Here is a 17,762-nt window from a genome sequence, read left to right on the forward strand (position 1 = left end):
GGTTGAGGTCAGTAGTAGGTTTCCTTCTCCACCCAACCTGGAGAGACAAAGGAGGAAAGAAACAGAGATGAGAGGGAGACGGGCACGGAGAGAAGCACAAGCAGAGACAGACAGACAGACAGCGGCACAGAAAGAAACCAAAAGGGGCAGAGACACAGGGAAAGACACAGAAAGGAGGAGGCCCAGAGAGCCAGGAAGAGAGAAGAGTTGCAAAGAGGGTGGAAAGACGACGCAGGAGGGAGGGGTTGGGGGGAAACAGAGAGTGGGGTTAGTATCAGTCACACAGCGCTCTCTCGCCTCCCCTTCCAGCTGCCCCGTCCCGTCCCCCCAGCCTCCCCCCTGTACCCAGTTAGCCCCTCACCCCCGGGGTTCCTGCGCAGGATGAGTTTGCGGATTTCGTCATAGACGAAGATGAGAAAACTGTAGGGGAAGGCACAGAACCACCAGCTGGGCCTGCGGAGACGAAAGAGCAGGACGGCGTCAGTGTGGGGCGGAGACGGGGCGGGGGGCGGGGCGGACACACACAGGCAGGGTCCCAGAGGACAGGCGGGGCCGCACTGGGAAGATGCTCCCCTGGTCCTTCGTGCCCAAGGTGAGGGGTGCCCGGGCCATGGCTGTGGGCTGGGGTCTGCACAGCGCCCCCCTGTGAGGGCGTCCCGCGGGGAAGGCTACCCGGAGGATGCCGGAGCAGGTGGTACAGGGCAGGGGAGGGGGCACTCACTTGAGAGGGTACATGCGAAGGGCCACGTCCATGCCGGGGCAGTAGGACAGGAAGGCAGCCAGGGCTGTCTCCTCAAACAACCCGAAGATCAGGATCTTGTTCCTGGAGGCACAGGCAGGGCTGGACCCAGAGAACTCGAGCAGGCACCCCCATCCCACCGAGACAGAGGCTCTACCAAGGGCAGATGCACAGAGACAGACACGGAGACGCACAGAGATGGAGACCGAAAGAGGCAGAGAGGCACAGATGGGTCCAGGGAGATGGTGACACTGAAGTATAATGACAGAGACAGTGACACACAGGCAGGGGTATGAAAAAATACAGCAGGGAATTCCCTGGCGGTCCAGTGGTTAGCACTCTGCGCTTCCACTGCAGGGTTCCATCTCTGGTGGGGGAACTAAGATCCCACATGCCGTGCGGCCAAAGAAAAAGATAAAGCAGATCTGGAGAGGGACCAGAGACACCCCAGCAGTGTGCACACACACATATGGAGAGAGAGAGAGACAGAGACAGAGAATCCAAGATAGATGTGACCACTGGAGAGAAAATCAACTCAGAGGCAAAACTGAAACAGACAGACAGACAGACACGGGGCGGGACGGAGAGCAAGCCCGGCGCCCGCGGCCCTCACTTCATGCCCTGCTGGAAGACGGAGTTCCTCCTGGTCTTGCAGATGATCAGGTCAGCCCACTGCACGACCACTATGCTCACAAAGAAGGCCGTGTGGCACGTGAACTCCACCACTTTCCTCTGCTCGTAGGTCTGCAAGGGCGATGACGCGGGTGCCGGTCGGCGGTCAGTGTGGCCGCAGCCCCAGGCCCCACCCTGGGCCCACGTACTCCTTGTCTGCGCCCCTGCGTAGGGCCCCAGGGCAAAGCGGGGACTCTGTCCAGATGGGATCCCTAAGGGGCGTGCCTTCCCTCTGTAGTTCAGAGCCCCACGGGAAGAGTCAGGAAATGTACAAGGAATTAGAGAGGGTAATGGTGACCTCGGTTGTGGACCAGAGGTCCACAGGGGGCCTCCTGAGGGGACTCCAGCTGGACTTTGAAGGCACAGACAGAGATGGGGAATCGGGCAGCAAAGGCGTCTCGCCTGGTGGGGCGAAGAGCATGGCCGGCGGCCAGGACCGCGATGGGCTGGGCCAAGAGCGCCAGGAGGCCCCTTGTGTCCAGCGAGGATCTTGATGCCGCCCCTGGGGCAGAGGGACCATCATAGGAAGCTGCCCCTGCATGGTTGGGACGGCTCGCCCCAGCCCAGGATGCTGTGGGCAGGGACCCCGCCTGGGAGGTCCCAGGCCATGCTGTGGGACCCAGCCCTACGCACCCACTGCTGCCCGTAACTGTCCTCCAGGTCGTTGACGGTGCGGTCATCCCAGTTCAGCCGGATGCCCACCAGGTTGCCAGGCAAGAAGCCATTTTCTGCCAGGATCACAAAGTAGGAGAAAAAGCCACCAAGAGCCTGGATCATTCCTGGGGGAGGAGAGAAGGGAGATGAGAAGAGGCTCAGGTGGGGCAGGCAGCCAGCCCAGGGCACCTCTGAGGCCCCTTGAGACCCACACTGCGAGGATGGTGAGGTACCCGGTCCTCTTGCCTGACATCCTCCGGGGCTGAGCTCCCAGAGGGCCATCTGAGGGTGCCACCTGGTGGTGAGCCCTTGAGATGGGCCCCTTGGAGCAGGAACCTTGGAGACGGGGCTCTCCTGAGGGGAGAACCTGGAGGCTCCCTCCCACCTGTGCCAGGCCACCTGGACATCAGGAAACCCCTGAGGACCCCCTAGGCAGGAATGACCTCCCTAGGCCTCTGACCACCGCCACCAAGCCTCTGCCCTCAGAGAGCTCACAGGCTGACTGGTCCTTCCCATCATGGTGGCGGGTGGAGCAGGGGAGTGGCCATCCTGGGGCCAGCCCTGATCTGCCACTCAGTCAGTATCCCACGTGCTCCCCGGGTGCAGCCTTTCCTCCACCTGTGCCAGCCCCACCTTGGTGACCACCGCCCATCTGTAAGTCACTCCTTCCAAACCTCCAGCACCAGGTCCTACTTTTCACTCCACTCATTCGGCACAAGGTTTCTGAGCGCCCACGGCGGGCCAGGCACCGGGCACCCAGCCATAAGCGAGGCAGGGCCCCCAGGTCCTCACCGATCTGTCCGTAGGCCATGCTGATGAGCCTCTCATTGACCAACTTGTCAGTGCGTGGGTTCCTGGGCTGTCTCTTCATGATGTCACTCTCAGCGGCCTCGTACGCCAGCGAGATGGCAGGGACCTGGGCAGGAGAGGCCGGTAAGTCGGGGATCGGGGGGACCCTACCCTCCCGGAGCCTGGGGGTGGCCGGGGCCTCACCATGTCAGTGCCCAGGTCGATGCAGAGGATGGTGATGGTGCCCAGAGGCAGTGGGATGTTGGCCATGATGAACAGCAGGAAGGGCGTGATCTCGGGGATGTTGCTGGTCAGGGTGTAGGCGATGGACTTCTTCAGGTTGTCAAAGATCAGGCGGCCTGTTGGCAGGGGCAGGCTCAGACCTCGGCACCCACACCAGGGCACCCTAGTCCCTCTGCCCCTTCCCTGCCCAGTCCATGCATCCTTTCTAATCCATCCCCCCCACCGCCTGCCTTTCCATACAGATGCCCAACCATGTTGCCCCTGTTCAAACATTCTCAAAATACAACCACTTCGGAAGACTGCTTGGTAGTTTCTTTTCTTTTTTTGGCCGCACAGTGTGGCTAGCGGAATCTTAGTTCCCCAACCGGGGATCAAACCAGCGCCCTTGGCAGCGAAAGCATGGAGTCCTAACCACTGGACCACCAGGGAATTCCCAGCAGTTTCTGTTAAAAGTTAAACATCACTGCCTTATTGACCCAGCAATCCTCACCTTAGGTTTATACGCAAGAGAAATGAGTGTTTATGTCCACCAAAAAGCAAGTACACGAATGTTCACCATATGGCATTAGTTATAATAGCCCCAAACCAGAACTGACCCGCTGGCCATCAGTAGGTGAGTGGATAAGTAAACTGTGGTCTGTCCATACAAAGGAATACCACCCAGCGAGAAAAAGGAACGAGTTACTGACACCCCCAACTCCATGGATGAATCTCACTGATGTTATGTTGAGTGAAAAAAAGCCAGACACAGAAGCATTCTTATCACATGATTCCATTTGGAAGAGGTTGGAAACGAATCCATGGTGCTGAAAGTCAGGATAGTGGTTATTTCTGGGAGGGGGGATATAGGCCGGAGGGGACCTGATAGAACCCTAACGGGAGGCTGGAAACGTTCTCTATCTTATCTTGATGGGGGTCTGGTGGTTGTGTGGGTGCGTGCGTGCATAAAAAGTCACGGAGCTGCCTGACTTTGTGTGAAAGCCATATCCCAATAAAGATTCAATCAGTACAGTGTGAATAAAGTAAAAAGAAACTAAAGATAAACCCAGCCAGCCCCTCCCTCCACCTTCCCCCGTGTGCTGATGAGCAACAAGGTGTGTCATTAAGAAGGCACAGAAGGGCTTCCCTGGTGGCGCGGTGTTTGAGAGTCCGCCTGCCAATGCAGGGGACACGGGTTCATGCACCGGTCCGGGAAGATCCCACATGCGGCGGAGCAGCTGGGCCCGTGAGCCATGGCCGCTGAGCCTGCACGTCCAGAGCCTGTGCTCCGCAACGGGAGAGGCCACAACAGTGAGAGGCCCGCATACCGCAAAAAAAAAAAAAAAAAAAAAAAAAAAAAAACAAGGCACAGAGGACTTCCCTGGAGGTCCAGTGGTTAAGAGTCCACACTTCCACTGCAGGGGGCGCGGGTTCGATCCCTAGTCAGGGAACTCAGATCCCGCAAACTGCGTGGGGCGGCCAAAAAATAAATAAATAGGTAGGACCCCATCTATCCTAGCACCCTGCTGGTTTTCTTCTTAGCACTTGTCACAATATGTAATTATGTTTGTTATGTTACAATTTGTTCGTTAACTTGCAGAAGGCTGTCTCTCCCAGCTCCTTGAGGGCAAGGACCCATGTCTGCTCTGCTCACAGCTGTATCTCCAGCCCCCGACACCATACACAAGGTAAGGAGGCCAATAAACGTCTGGGCGGCGTGAACGCCTCCGTGAGTGTGTGCTCTGCAGGTGCGTGGAGGATGTCTTGGGGATGAGAAAGGGTTAACCATGTGTCCTCTGGGCCACAGGAGACAAGGGATAAGGGCGTTGAACCTGACACTGTAGGCTCAGCTGTTACCGTCTGAATTCTCTCTTATCAGGAGTTATTTTTTACACTGGGGACATTTCAAGTAGGACAGAGAGACTGGAAGAAAATGCATGAACAGTGATTATTTCTGGATGGTAAGATTATGGGTGATTCCAATTTGCTTCTTAATGCTTTTCTACATTTTCTATAATGATCATGAATTACTCTGATAATTAGAATAAAACGGAATGGGAACAAGCCCCATCTGTGGCCGCATCCAGGCCCGTGAGGAGGTGATGCCCGGCGGCCCCACCTGAGACCTCGAGGCCTTGCCTCTGTCTGCAACTCCCTTCGCTGACACTTCTCTACGTGAAGATTCCCACATGGCCCTAGAGACTTGGCACAGGCGATCCCTGTCCCCTTGGGGAGGCTTCCTTGGCCCCTGACTCCAGGCTGGGTGAGGGGCCTCTTCAGGGCTCCCTCAGGACCCTCTGCTTCCCTGAGGTTGTCCTTATGAGTATTTTTTTTTAAAGACTTTTTTGATGTGGACCATTTTTCAAGTCTTTATTGAATTTGTTACAATATTGCTTCTGTTTTCTGTTTTGGTTTTTTGGCCCTGAGGCATGTGGGGGTCCCAGCCCCCCAACCAGGGATCGAACCCGCACCCCCTGCATTGGAAGGCGAAGTCTTAACCACTGGACTGCCAGGGAAATCCCTATGAGTATTGTTTTTTAATGCTTCCGAATGTGCCTTGCCCACCAGACTGGGCCTGTGCTGGGCGACACCGCGACCCAGAAGTGCGTTGGCTGAGTCCTGCCCCCAGGGAGCCCCCAACTCCTCAGGGGGAGAAAACCGAAAAGGACAAGCGCAGGCTCTGCCGGGGGCCTGGTGGGATTCTGTGGTCTCCTGCCGTGCATCTGCTGCAGCCCTGGCCTGTTCCCCTCCCCCTTCTCGGGCTTCACGCAGCGACCCCAGTCTCCAGGGCCACCTGGGCCAACTCACTCACCCTCCTCCACACCCGTGACGATGGAGGCAAAGTTGTCATCCAGCAGAATCATGTCTGCTGCCTGTTTGGAGACGTCAGAGCCGGCAATGCCCATGGCCACCCCGATGTCAGCCTTCTTCAGGGCGGGGGAGTCGTTCACGCCGTCCCCAGTCACAGCCACGATGGCTCCCTGGAGGGAGAGAGGGTGAGGATGACGCCCAGAGGCCTGGCCCCAAACCCTCTTCTCATCAAGGACCCCGGAGTCCAGACCCCCGGCCCCCTCCTCCGAGGGACCCCAGCCCGAGCCCACCTGTCTCTGACAGCCCTCCACAATGATGAGCTTCTGCTGGGGGGAAGTGCGGGCGAAGACGATCTCAGTGTGGTTCTGCAGGATCTCGTCGATTTGCTCAGAGGTGAAGTCCTTGAGGTCGGTGCCATGGATCACACAGGCCTTGGCATCCCTGGGAAGAGCAGAGAGTGTTCAGGACTTGTGGGGCAGTGACACCTGTTGGACAGACTCACAGACAGGAGAGACAGAGGACCAGGCTCCGATAGAGGGACAAGGGCTCTGGGGGTCAGAGATGAAGGGAAACAGGGGAGGAGGGGGCTGCAGTAGGAAGGATAGAGGGCAGACCTCAGGAAGAACCTTGGGACACTGGACTTAGAGGAACAGAGATATGCAGGCAACTAGGAAATAGAGACAGACGCAGAGAGACATGAGCGTGGGAAAGCTAAGTACGTCAGAACAGAGATGAGAGACACAGAGAGAGACAAAGACATGAAAGAGAGATGGGAAGAGAGAATGCCAGACACAGAAATAAGGGGTCTCACAGAATCCTCTCAGATGTGAATTACTAGCAGCCCATTTTAGAGAGGAGGAAACTGAGGCACAGAGAGGCTAAGTGACTTGCCCAAGGTCACACAGCTCATGTGTGGCAAAGCTGGGATGCGAACCTACCCCTTGCTAACCCCATGCAGCTGTAACACCAGGCTGCCCATCCTCACGATGGTAGAGGAACAGGACCCAGATGCTGAGTCAACAGAGGAGGCCCAGGAGGAGGGGGACCCGCAGTCCCAGAGGGACCTGAGCTGGGCAGGGCGGGGCTCACCGGGGGTTGACCTGGCTGACGGGAATGTTGAGCCGGGCGGCGATGTCCTCCACAGTCTCGTTGCCCTCGGAGATGATGCCCACACCCTTGGCAATGGCCTTTGCCGTGATGGGGTGATCGCCGGTGACCATGATGACCTGTGGGCATCATATGCAAACGGTCCAGCCTCACCGCTGGCCGCTGGGGCCCTGGCCCTGCCTCCCCTGCTGCCCCGGGCCATACCTTGATGCCCGCGCTGCGGCACTTGCCCACCGCGTCAGGGACGGCTGCCCGGGGAGGGTCGATCATGGACATGAGGCCCACGAAGCAGAGGTTGTCGGTGGTGAAGTTCACATCGTCACAGTCGAAGGCAAAGCCCTTAGGGAACTGCTCCTCGGGCAGGTAGTAATGGCAGAAACCTGGCGCAGGGAGAGGGGCACAGGGGCTCCAGCCTCGGTCCTCCCTGCCTCCTGCCCGCAGCTCCCGGTGCCAGCAGTCAGGCTCCCCAGTTGGCCAGACAGTCAGTCAACACCCATTTCTGACAGACGCCTTCCTGTCTCATTCATTCATTCATTCATGGTGCATTCTGGGAGGCCCTATTCTGAGCCAGGCTCTGGGCAGCCTCACATCCCTCCTTACCCTCAAGGGGCCCCCAGAGCTGGCCCAGCCCCTGCCCCAACTTGGCTCCACCCTTGGTACGCACCAAGCACGCGCTCGCCCAGGCCCCCGAGCTCGAGGTAGGCGTTCTGGAAAGCCTCCTTCATCTCCTCGTCCAGCGGCTGCTCCTTGCCCTGCAGCAGGATGGTGGCGCACCGGTCCAGGATGCGTTCAGGGGCGCCCTTCATCACCAGCAGGTACCGGTTGTCATTGGGGTCCTCGGTCTCGTGGATGGAGAGCTGTGGACAGAGCAGAAGGCGGCCGTGCCTGAGCCTCACAGGGAGGGACCCGGAGGCTGCCCTGCACCCAGCTGGGGAAGAGGACCCCCCCTGCCGCCCTATCCAGAGCCATGGATGCCAGGACAGACCACCGCCAGGCTCCCCCAGAGGGCACTGCCCAAATCTCTCTACCCGAGAGATGTTCATCTGTTTCTCAGGCTCTCTCACAGAGACCTCTGCTCATCCCTGCCCGTTTCTGTCTCTCGGTCTTGCAGATATTTCTTCCCCTCTGTGTCTCTCTCACAGAAATCTCAGGGGTCCTTAGGATACGTGCTTCTCTCTCTGGCTTGCCCGACAACCTCTCATCCCGCATCTGACCCATCACCGAATCTGGTCAGCTCACCTCTGAAGTACCCGGATTCTGACCTCTTCTCACCTCCCCTGCCCTCCCATCCAGCCACCACCGTCTCTCATGAAATATCACAGCAGCCTCCACACTGAGTCCCTGTTTCTGCCCTCCCCTCCCCATAATATTTCCTCCCCATGGCAGCCAGAAGAAGCCTTTAAAATATGAGAGTCACAGGACTTCACTGGTGGCCCGGCGGCTAAGACTCCGCGCTCCCAATGCAGGGGGCCTGGGTTCGATCCCTGGTCAGGGAACTAGATCCCACATGCTGCAACTAAGAGTTCGCATGCCGCAACTAAAGATCCCTCACGAGGCAACGAAGATCCCGCACGCCGCAACTAAGACCCGGCACAGCCAAAATAAATGAATAAGTAAATATTTTTTAAAAACCTGACTGGGCAGATGACAGCACGTATCGGTGAATATACTAAAACTACTGAATTATGCACATTAAGTGGGTGAGCTATGGTGTGTGAACTGTATCTCTCAATAAAGCAGTTTTTAAAAATGTGAGCCAGGTCCCATCTTGCCTCTGCTCGGTGGCTCATGTCCCCCTGAGGGTCACACCCAAGTCATGTCCACAAGGCCCTACGGGACCTGACCCAGCACCCACTGCCCTCCCCTCCCACCACGTTTCCTGGCTCAACATTCCCTGGCTATTCAGTACATCAACACACTCCTTCGTCAAGACCTTTGCGCACACTGTGCCCGCTGCCCCCAGCCGCCTGCAGGGCTCCCTCGCTCAGCATGGTGACTGGCGGACGTATTCCAAATTTCCTAATGTCCTCATGCCTTTGTCATTGTCTGTCTCCTGGCACTAGAGCATAAGTTCCGTGAGAGGAGGGACTTCACTGCCATCTGTGTCCGCAGCACCTAACACAAGTGCCTCTGACACGTAGTTGCTGCTCAAAAACATATTTGTTGAATGGATGAATGAGATCTCTGGCTGGTTCCCACTCTGCTGCAGGAAGATCTTTACTCCCCTGCTGCCCACTCCAACAGAGACATTGCTCTCACTCCCGGGTCTGTGTTCCTCTCCCCACTGGGTGGATACTCTTGGACTTATTTTACAGATGGGGAAACCAAGACTCTGGGAAAGTTAATAACTTGCCCAAAGCAGGAGGGCAGCGGGGCAGAGCTGAGTGCTTTTCGGGCGTCATAGAGAAAGTGAGATCCAGGCCAACTCTCCTGGAGAGCCTAGGGTACCTGGTATTTGTTGGTGGAGTTGAAGGGGATCTCAGCCACTTTCTTATTACGTTCGCGCATCAGCTTCACGGAGCCGGAGGACAACTCGATGCACTTGAGCAGGGCAGATTCGGAGGCATCCCCGGCCACATCCCTCTGTGGGGAGAGAGGGCTGTCAGAGCAGAGTAGCGCGGGGTGGGCAGGGGCCAAGCTGAGGCGAGCGGGAGGCCAGATCCACCTTGAGCACAGGGATGTTGTCCTGACCCCCCTTGAAGACGGCACGGTTGCAGAGTCCAGCGATGTGAGACAGGGCCACCCAGGTGTGCGAGCTCTTGTCAAATGAAGTCCCTGAAAAAGGTACGAGTCAGGGCTGGGGGGCGTCCGGGAGCCAGGCCCCCTCGGTCTTGCCTGGGCCCCACCCTCACCTGACTGGTCCTCAGTGGTGTCGGCCTCGTGGATCTGGTTGTCGAACCACATGTGGGCGACCGTCATGCGGTTCTGGGTGAGGGTCCCTGTCTTGTCCGAGCAGATGGTGGATGTGGAGCCCAGGGTCTCTACAGCCTCTAGGTTTTTCACAAGGCAGTTCTTCCGAGCCATGCGCTTGGCGGTCAGGGTCAGACACACCTGGAGTGTATGCAAGGGCAGGGGAGTTACAGGGTAGAGTCAGGCGGTGCAGTTGGGCCAGCAACACAACTGCCAACAACCCAACTGCCCAGCCCAGAGAGAATCCTGGGCAAAGAATGGGGTGTCGCCCAGCCACTCCACCCAAGGTATAGACCCACAAAAATGGGCTCAGATGCACCCCAAAGAAATATACTAGAATGTTCATAGCAGCAACATAATAGTCCCAAACTGAAAACAACCCAAATGTCCACTAACAGCAGTAGGGACAAATAAATTGGGGAATAAAAGGTGGGAATACTATACAGCGGTGAAAAAGAACAAGCAACCACTGCCTACAACTGCATGGGTGAAATTCAAAAACATAGTGTTCAGCGAAAAATGAGCCAGAAACAAGAGTTCCTGCTGAATGATTCCACTGATGTGAAGTACAAAAGCTACACGGTTTGAAGCCAGACTATCCTAGGGGTAACCCTGGGGTTGGAGGGGAGGGGCTGAACAGGTCTTGAGGGGGCTTCTGGGGAACTAGATCTGGGTGCAGCTGACCTGGGGTGTGTTCAGTTGCCTCCAGCTCATCAGGCAGTACCTTCATATGTGCAACTCTTGTTTGTATAGTGTAGGTCAATGAAAGGCCTTTGACTTAGAGTAGCTTGGAATATGCTAATATGGAAGACTTTGCAGGATCTATTAAGTAAAAGCATCAAGGAACAGAATAGTATTCCTAGGATGGTCCCTTCTGTGTACCCTGAAAACAATGACTACATACGTGGCAATACGCCCACCGTTGCCGGGAACAGGGCAGAGAGCCTGCTTCTGGAGGGGGGTTGACGGCTGGGCAGTGGGTCGGGACTGTTATTTTATTTTTTAACTATTTTAATGTATGCTTTAGACTTTTTACCGTGAGGTTGTGCTTCTTAATTTTGTAAGTTAACTTCAAAAATGATAGGGCTGTTAGCCCTTTCTGACTGGCAGTGTTTCTCAAGATTCTTTCTTAGTTGTTTTTTTTTTTCGGGGGGGGGCCATGCTTCTCAGCTTGTGGGATCTTAGTTCTCCACCAGGTATTGAACACGGGGGCCCTCAGCAGTGAAAGCGCGGAGTCCTAACCACTGGACCGCCAGGGGATTCCCTGTTGGTTTGTTTTGTCAATGAGGCCCTCTGAGCCCCAGGACCCTCCTCATTCCACATCTGGCAGGCTTGGCCCTTGATGTCCAAGTTGCAATGAAGATTGTTGCCATCGGGCCCCAGCCCCCTCCTCCCTCAGACCCAAGGGTCCGGGCCTTACAGTAACAGTGGCCAGCAGGCCCTCTGGGACATTGGCCACGATGATGCCGATGAGGAAGATGACAGCCTCGAGCCAGGTGTATCCGAGAATGAGGGAGAGGATGAAGAAGGAGACGCCCAGGAAGACAGCCACGCCAGTGATGAGCTGGATAAAGTGCTCGATCTCAATGGCGATGGGCGTCTTGCCCACCTCCAGCCCGGAAGCCAGAGTGGCGATGCGGCCCATGACAGTGCGGTCACCCGTGGCCACAACCACGCCCCGAGCTGTGCCTGTGGGGTCAGAGGGGACTGGGCTGAGATTCAGCGAGTTTCAGAGGGACCCCGAGCTCCTGAGGCACGTCCATCTATCTGGACGAGCCCGGCCCCACCTGGGTGCCCGAACCGCCCCTCCCCGCTGCCTCACCTTCCACACAGTTGGTGGAAAAGAAGGTGATGTTCCGAGTCTCCAAGGGGTTGTCGTGAGTGCAGTCGGGGGAGCGGGTCTGGGGCTCTGATTCACCCGTGAGGGAAGAGTTATCCACCTGGGAACACAGGAGACAGGTGTCAACCCCGGGCCTGGGGTCAAGGGGCATTTGTCCAGAGGAGATTTCAAGATTTTTGTTTGTTCGTTTGTTTTGTTAACGAGGCTGAAGGCTGTGTCCCTGGAAGTCACAGCTAGAAGTCTGGGTGCCTGTGTCTGGGAGGACAGAGGTTGGGCTCTTGAAGCTGGGGAGGGTACACGGCTTCTTGCCAAGGCCAAAGGTACCTGGAGGTCAGAGGTACTGGATCTGAGGGAGGAGGGGGCCTGGACTGCAGGGTCCTGGGGGAGGAGGGGCCGGGGGCCTGGACTCCCGGGTCCTGGGGGAGGAAGGGCTGGGGGCCTGGACTCCTGGGCCACTCCAGGAAGGGCAGAGCTGGGCCCCAGGCCCCTGGCCCACCTTGCAGCCGTGGGCTGAGATGATGCGCAGGTCGGCTGGGACTCGGTCTCCGCCCTTGATCTCCACCAGATCCCCGACCACCACCTCCTCAGCATTTACCTGCATCTTCTCACCTTCCCGGATCACCAGGGCTTGCTGGGGGGAAAAATGGAGAAGAGTCACCTCCCTGACTCCCTCTACCTGGGGTCACTGGGCATAGCCTTGCCCGCCTGTTCACCTCCATCTGGCCCCTTCCTGGGTACCCCTCACCTGGGGAACCATGTTCTTGAAGGATTCCATGATCTTGGAGCTCTTGGCTTCCTGGTAGTAGGAGAAGCAGCCGGTGATGATGACCACGGCCGCCAGCACGATGCCCAGGTACAGCTGTGGGGAGACGCAGGGTCACAGCCCGCCCTGGAGCAACTCCCCACCACCCCCATCCCGAGGTTTGTGGAACCTGGGAAGAGAGCTTTGAGTCATTGGGGGTCTGTATTTGTATGTCTGACCTCAGGTTGTGTCCATTTGAGGGTCTGTGTCTCTGTCTGCCTGTCCACGTTTGAGTCCCTCTTTCTTTCTTTCTTTTTTTTTAAATGTTTGTTGTTTATATATTTATTTATCTATCTATCTATTTGTTTATTTATTGGCTGTTCCCCGGCCAGGGATCGAACCCAGGCCCTCGGCAGTGAAAGCACGGAGTCCTAACCACTGGACCACCAGGGAAGTCCCATACTTCACCTTTCTGAGTCCCAGTTTTCCTCATAGCTTCTCTGGTTCTCTCACTGGGTGACTGTGAGAGTTAGATGAGAAAAAGTTGGAGGCTGGGCTTTGAAAAGTCTAAAGGGAGAAGTGGGGTGTGCATACGTGTCCCTACATGTATGAGCCCTTGGGCACAGGAGGGTGGAGGGCACTCACGTTGTCGCCAGAAGGATCATCCTCGGTGCCTGCCTGGATGCCGTAGGCCAGGAAGCAGAGGATGGCCCCGATCCACAGCAGGATTGAGAAGCCCCCAAATAGCTGGCGGCAGAACTTGACCCACTCTGGGGTGGTGGGCGGCGGCGTGAGCGCGTTAGGCCCATCGCGGGCCAGGATCTCCTGGGCTTTGCTGTGGGTCAGACCCTAGGGGACACAAGACTCACACAGAACCCTCCCGGAGCAACCCTGGCACCCCCAACACTTCCCGAGTGCCCCCAGGCACCCAAGGGTCACGGCTTCCCATCCCCTCCCCCCTCGGACCCTTCTCCCTCCGGTCTGGCCCCACCTGGACACAGTCGGTGTTGTATTTCCGGCAGACCTCTTCCACTGACATCTTGTGCTCTGTCTGAGGAACAGGAGTTTGGGGGGATCGGGTGAGTGAGGAGGCCGGGCAGTGGCGGGTGGGGCCTGCTCTGGGTGGGTGCAGAGGGTGGGACTTACCATAGCCACCTCCTTTTTGAGGTCATCCAGGTCCCGGCGGTCTTTGGTGCCCTTGCTCTTCTTGGGCGAGCCCTTGTCATCTTTCTTGTCCTGCGAGGTGGCGACACGATAGCTGTCAGAGCCACCAGACTGCGGGCGAGAAGGGGTTACAAGGGGACACCAGACCTGCGTCTGTGCAGCTGCGTCTCTGGGCAGGGGCTGGCTCTGGGGGCTCAGTCTGTCTCTGCCCTGCGGCTCTGGGTATCTCTCAGAACCCCTGAGTCTCATCTCTTCCTACTGGCCTCTCCGTCTCTGGCTCCATGTACCTCTGGGTCTCTGTCCCTGAGAGTCTCCATCTGGGTCTGTCTGTGCCTCTCTCTCTCTCTCTGTAGGTCTCTCCCCTTCAGTCTCCATGTGTCTTTTTATCTCTCTGTGTCTTCTCCCTCTCCCTGGGCACTTAGTCTGTCTCTTGCTAGGTCTGTCTGTCTCTCGTTACGTCTGTCTCTCTCTCTTGATCTATCTCTCCAGGTCTCTGTTTGCGCCTCTCTGTCTTATTCTGTTTTCTCTCTGTCTCCTTGTACCTCTTTATCTATCCTTCTCTTCATGTGTGTGTATCTCTGTCTCTCTGTGGCTGCTTCTCTGATCTCTCTCTCCCTCATCACTTCATATTGTCCGTCTCTCTCTCTGTCTCTGAGTCTCTGTGTGTGTCTCTCTCTGATCTCTGGCTCTTTATGTTTTCCATCTCATACAATATCTGTTTCTATCTCTTGAACTCTCTCTCCCTGAGTCTGGCTGAGTTTGTCTCTCTGGGTTCTCTCTGGATTCCTATCTCTTTCCCAGTTGGTGTGCAGGGATCTCAGACTGTCTCTGAGTGTCCGTATTTTCTGTCTGTATCTTTCTCCATCCTTATCTCTGCTTCTCTCTGATTTCATCTCTCAAGGTACCTCCTTTTCTGTAATGCTTGGTGTGTCTCTCCGTAACTGTCTCTACTGTTTCAACCACCTTGTCTATCTCTCACGATCTCGCTCTGCCATCTTCCTCTCTATCCCTGCATCTCTCCTTCTCCGAGTCCATCTCGGCATCTCTGTCCTTCCAGTTGAAGGTCTCCCCATATATCACTCTCCCTGTCTTTTCTGCCTGACTCTTTTTCTGGGCCTCTCTCCCCAACCCCATGGATGTCTCTGTCTCTCAAAGGACCCAGCAAATCTTGGGAGACCCCACAGGCCTGGCAGGAAGGGGGAGGAAAGGGCACTCCAGGTGTTAGTCACAGCTGGGACCAACGCCTGGGAGGCAGCCTACTGTGCACAGGGATGGTGGCCTGGCTGGACATGCAGCCAGTCCTGAGGGCCTTGACTGACAAGCTGTGGGCCTAGACTCTTTCCTGGGGGCTGGTGGGAGCCATGGATAGGTTTCGACAAGGGGTTGGCATGGTTAGGCCTCTGGAGGACAGACTAGGAGCTGGCTGGGATTTGGGGTGCAGAACAGCAAGAGGCAAAAGCCTCCGGGCTTGACTTGAACTGGATGTAGCGTGAGGGGGAGTGACTGAAGTTCCAGTTTGGGGACCTGGGCTGATGGGGAAGGAAGTGTCCTTGGAGGCTGGCAGGAGGGGTGGGGTGAGGCCAGGTGCTGGTAGAGGAGCGCTGACAGATCCTAAGGGTCCAGGGCCAAGCTGGGATCCCAGGCTCAGTGCAGCTCAGCGCTAATCCCCTCGTGACCTTGTAGAGAGTTGAGCTGCCTGCTGTCTGCCCCCAGACTGGGAGGCTGAGCCTGGGAGGCTACTGCAGCCTGGAGGCCTGGGAGCCTGGGTTTCAGGGGTGGGAAAGAGGCTTGGCCCTGGGCCAGCCCTGCAGCAGCACTGCGTCTGACATGGAACATGGAGGCTTGGGGGACAGGGAGGACACTCCTCCACCCCCAGCTTCAGGAGGGGTCTCAGACTCCACAGAGGGGTAGACCCAAGGATGGAGAGAGTGGAGATATGAGGTCATGGGCACAAGTTAGAGAAATAAGAGGAAGGCAGGAGAGGAGAGAGATGGCGGCCTGGAAGGCAGGAGAGGAGAAGTTGGGAAGAAAACCAGCTGCCCACCCCTGAAACCTCAGGGAAGGCTGGGGAGCTGATGCTTGGCCCCTATGAGGCCTAGGGGTGGCTTCCTGGACTCCTGGGTCTGAGGGAGGAGGGGCCAGGGGCCGGGATCCTAGGTCTGAGGGAGGAGGGGCCGGGGGCCTGGATCCTGGGGCTGAGGGGGGAGGGACTGGGATACCCCAGTCCCTGGCAGACAAGCCTTGGCTCCTCCTTGCCCTTGCCATGACCAGACTCCCTTGGGGGCGGGCTTCCATCTGTTAGAGGGGGAGCCGAGGCTTTCCCAGTCAAGGCAGGAGGCCCAGATGGGCGCACTGCAGGGCGGGAGCACCTCTGAGGGTGGGGGACCCGCCTGCCTCGCTGCAGCCCGCCTCTGCGGCTCCTCGCCATTTTCCATGCTGTCCGCCTCCCCTGACACCTGCCCAGCTCACGCAGCCTCTGCCCCTCAGCCTGCCTCTCCCTCCCCCTTTCAAGGTGTCTGAGGCCTCATCTCTGCGTCTCTCCCTCGACCTCCCCTTCTGCCCTCTGTCCCCTCTTCCTATCATTCAGGCTGCCTCTGGTTGTCTCTGGATAGGAAATGTCTGTCCTTGGGTCTCCTCATCTCAGCCTCAGTTTCTCTCTTTGTGTCTCCTTGTCTATGTCCCACTCATGTCTCTCTTCGTCTTTCCATGTCTCTCTGCCTGTGTCCGTCTCTTTGTCTCTATGTCTCTTTTTCTCTGTCTCTTTCAGAGCCTCTCTCTCAGTCTCTGCCCATTTCTCTCTGCTTTCCATGTCTCTGCCCCCATGTCTAAAGAGCCTCACTTCTCCTGTTCTCACGTCTTTTCCTAAGACCCTCCCGCTCCTTTTTTCTCTAAGGCACTTAGCCCCAGTCCTCTCCTCCAATCTGCCCTCGGCTTCCCCTCCATTTCCACTTACCTGGAAGCCATCACTGACTCCCACCTCCCCCTTCTCTCTCCCAGTCTCCTCCCCACCCAGTTCTTCTCTCCTTCTCCCCTCGCCCACCCCAAGCCACAGATCTGCAGCCCCATTCCCCAGCTCCATCCCTGGGCCCATCAGCTTTCATCCGCCATCTTTCTCTTCATCCTTCATACTCCCTCTCCATTAGCCTCTCCCATCCCGACCCTCTCTCTCTCTCCATCCCATCCATCCCAGCCCACCCGCCTCCTAGCCCCCCATGGCCCCGCCTGACACGCAGGGAGAAATCCAGGGCTGCAGCGGGGGTCAGGTGGTCAGCCAGGGGAGGAGGCAGCATCTGCTGGAGAGACTCACAGACAAGGACACATGGACACGGAGGAAAGGGCATAGCCAGGCATGCACAACCCCTCCCCCCATACACACACGTACGCATTTGCATACATACACCCTCAGCCAGGCTCTCAGCCTCCCCGCCATGACTCTCCTGCTCCCCCCCATGACTCTCCTGCTCCCCCCAGCCCCTGTGTCTGCTCCCCCAGATTAGGAGCTAGACACACACTGCAGCCCCAGGCCACTGCATTGCGGAGCACCCCCATCCAGGCCTGGAAGGAGAAAGAGAGGTCATCTGGTGTTCATCCCATAGTCTGGACCTGTCCCCGCCTGGCCAGGGAAGCAGACGGGCTTCAACGCCCCCAGACACAAACACCAGCTTTCAGACACACCCAGACACGGTTACAGACATTCAGACACAAACCCGGGCCACACAATCGCAGGCAGACGGTGCTGCAGGGCCTGACAGAGCCAGGAGCACACACACGCACACATGCACACGCACACATACGGTTGAGCAGGCAACCGCACCAGGTCAGGCAGAGGTGCTGAGGGCGGGTCCGTGCCCCGCGGGCCCCGCACACAAAGGACACACCAACATGCGCCACAGACCCCAGCCAAGCCAGGCGGCCCCGCGCACACACTCAACCAGAGACACAACCACACGGACGGGCTGAGTCAGCCGGCTCACAGGTTCCTGAACCCAGGTCCCGGAGAGCAGGGGTCCCAGAGTCCCCGGCCGCCGCAGACACCCAATCTCACAGGACCCACAATGTCACACACACACACGCATCGCCCGGCCGGCCCGAGCACCTACCCCCATCTTGGC

General features: G+C 57.4%; 1 protein-coding gene across 2 annotated transcripts; it reads right to left on the reverse strand.

Moving 5' to 3' along the window:
* Positions 1-8: 8 nt before the first annotated feature.
* Positions 9-17,762, reverse strand: ATP1A3 (ATPase Na+/K+ transporting subunit alpha 3). 2 transcript variants are annotated; one of them, XM_060129700.1, is made up of 23 exons: positions 17,751-17,762; positions 13,633-13,722; positions 13,478-13,537; positions 13,132-13,335; positions 12,490-12,603; positions 12,241-12,375; positions 11,727-11,844; positions 11,325-11,593; positions 9,847-10,045; positions 9,660-9,769; positions 9,443-9,577; positions 7,659-7,851; positions 7,199-7,374; positions 6,977-7,113; positions 6,178-6,328; positions 5,889-6,057; positions 3,059-3,213; positions 2,858-2,981; positions 2,045-2,190; positions 1,353-1,483; positions 722-823; positions 362-453; positions 9-37 (listed from the first exon to the last, which is right to left on the reverse strand). In XM_060129700.1, the coding sequence occupies exons 1-23, from the start codon at positions 17,754-17,756 to the stop codon at positions 9-11; spliced, it is 3,045 nt and encodes a 1,014-aa protein (XP_059985683.1). In that variant the 5' UTR covers positions 17,757-17,762. The 2 variants fall into 2 exon arrangements, with proteins under 2 accessions (XP_059985683.1, XP_059985684.1); XM_060129701.1 differs by lacking the exons at positions 12,490-12,603; positions 17,751-17,762 and having other exon boundaries at positions 13,318-13,335; positions 13,633-13,650.

The sequence above is a fragment of the Lagenorhynchus albirostris genome, chromosome 19 (genome assembly GCF_949774975.1).
Source record: "Lagenorhynchus albirostris chromosome 19, mLagAlb1.1, whole genome shotgun sequence".
Taxonomy (NCBI): Eukaryota; Metazoa; Chordata; class Mammalia; order Artiodactyla; family Delphinidae; genus Lagenorhynchus; species Lagenorhynchus albirostris.

What these genes read in the sequence shown, in the direction of transcription:
- ATP1A3 (XM_060129700.1), bottom strand. An exon ending in TTCCACCAACTGTGTGGAAG is followed by an intron (nt 11,594 to 11,726) that starts GTGAGGCAGCGG and finishes CTGACCCCACAG; the next exon opens with GCACAGCTCGGGGCGTGGTT. An exon ending in ACAACATCCCTGTGCTCAAG is followed by an intron (nt 9,578 to 9,659) that starts GTGGATCTGGCC and finishes CTCTCCCCACAG; the next exon opens with AGGGATGTGGCCGGGGATGC.